The sequence below is a fragment of the Fonticula alba genome (assembly GCF_000388065.1).
Source record: "Fonticula alba strain ATCC 38817 unplaced genomic scaffold supercont2.5, whole genome shotgun sequence".
Classification (NCBI taxonomy): domain Eukaryota; order Rotosphaerida; family Fonticulaceae; genus Fonticula; species Fonticula alba.
Genome location: NW_009242975.1, coordinates 2,185,334 through 2,187,069, shown reverse-complemented (window position 1 = coordinate 2,187,069; position 1,736 = coordinate 2,185,334). Strand labels below are relative to the sequence as shown.

General features: G+C 63.4%; 1 protein-coding gene across 1 annotated transcript; it reads right to left on the bottom strand.

The window, feature by feature from the left end:
* Positions 1-122: 122 nt before the first annotated feature.
* Positions 123-1,154, bottom strand: H696_03644 (hypothetical protein; the record flags this gene model as incomplete). Its single annotated transcript, XM_009497517.1, has 2 exons — positions 123-769; positions 935-1,154. The coding sequence occupies 2 exons, from the start codon at positions 1,152-1,154 to the stop codon at positions 123-125; spliced, it is 867 nt and encodes a 288-aa protein (XP_009495792.1).
* Between the last annotated feature and the right edge of the window lie 582 nt (positions 1,155-1,736).

The following is a 1,736-nucleotide window of genomic DNA, read 5'->3' as shown; positions in this document are numbered from 1 at the left end:
GGGGGGGGGGGGGGGGGGGCATGTGTGTATGTCATTTTGTGAGAGATGTAAGGCTGGCCCCGGTTTCCTGGCGGACTTTCACCCGGAGTCCCAGAGTACCGCACCAGATAGCGAGGCACGAACTAGTCCTGCTTGGTGCTGTCCCCCGCGCCAGGGTCGGTGGTCGCCGGGCGAACTGGGCCAGTATCATCGAACTCCAGGCGGTCGGCATCGCTGCGCTGGCGCTCCCACGGGATGGAGTCGCGATTGAACTGCCGGTCGTTGTCCTCGGTGGGGGTGGAGCCGAAGGCCCAGAAGAACATCTTCGGGATGAGAGGGAACTCGGTGCTGAAGTCCGTGGCCTCCGGCAGGATGCCATGCTGCTTCATGGAATTGAAGAAGCCGGTCTCCGACTCGTCGAAGTCCTGGATATACCGGGGGAGGAACACCGCCGGGACTTCCTGGGTCAACAGCGGATCGGAGGGGTCCGTGTCCGCCAGCATGCTCAATGCCCGGCGGTAGACCTCCACAGGGGGCACGATCTTGGACTGGTCCTTGACGGGATGCCGGCGCAGGAGCGCTGCCCGGGTGATGAAGGTTGCCACCAGTCGGCCACCGGTCTTCGGGGCATCCGGGCTCTTGGACCGGGGGGCCGATGAATAGATGGCCTGCTCGACATAGATCCAGCGCGAGCACCAGCCCGACACACGGGAGTGCACGCGATAATCCTCCCCATAGGCCAGGGACGAGACGTAGCGGATCTTGCACGATGCCAGGATAGGGTAATAGTCTGCCAGGGCGGGTGGGTGGGAGGAAGCCGAGCAGGTTGATGCCCGAGCGCCATGGGGCCGAGGCGGAGGGGATCCAGAGGAGGAAAGAAGAAGGGTCAGTAACTTTGCTTGGCCAGGCCGGAGGGCAGGGATAAGGGGAAAGGAGGAGGGACTAATTCACGCACTGTCCTTCCACAGGGCCGCGCCCATGCCGGTGCGCACGACCAGGTCCAGTCGGCCCAGCTCGAAGGCCGTCAGGTACTTGGCGTTGTTCATGTGGAGGTTGTAATCCAAGTCGCTGAAGCCGACGCGCAGACGCAGAACCGAAGTTTGCTGCAGGCGCAGGCTCGGCCGACGCGATGCACGCCACAGGACGCCGAGGTTGCGATACAGGTAATGCAGCATTCTTGCGAGATGGAGGAGGGGGACAGGGCGAGAGGGAGGGAGGGAGAGAGAGAGGGAGGAACAGGGGGATGGGAAAATGCCGGGATGGATGTGTCGGTGTGTGTGTGTGTGTGTGTGTGTGTGTGTGCGTGTGCGTGTGAGCGTGCGTGTAGGTCGAGCCTGAAGGCGGGATGGGTGGCAGGCTGTGGTCGCTGGAAAAGGTATTTATCTCTCCGGGGTGCTCATTGTCCCAGCACCGCGGGAGGGGGAGGAACAACAGCCTGAAACCTTAGAGCGCGAGTCCGGGAGATCTGGCTTTCCCGGGAAACGCCGTGGCCCGCGTCCCCCCCGAGCAGCACGGAAGATCGTCGGATATGAGCACCGAAACGAGCCCCAAACATGTCGTATTTGTTGTGCGGACATTTGGACGGGGGGGGGGGACAGACGACCCTGTTTGGGGCCATGCGCTGCGCCACCAGCCCGCCTCTCTCCCCATCCTTGAGCAAGGGGAGTAGAGCGGGAGGCCATCGCCACCTCCAGTAAAAGAGCCGGCCTGCCCCTCCCCTGCACCCCGCCCCATGGGATTCGGCGGGGATATTTGCC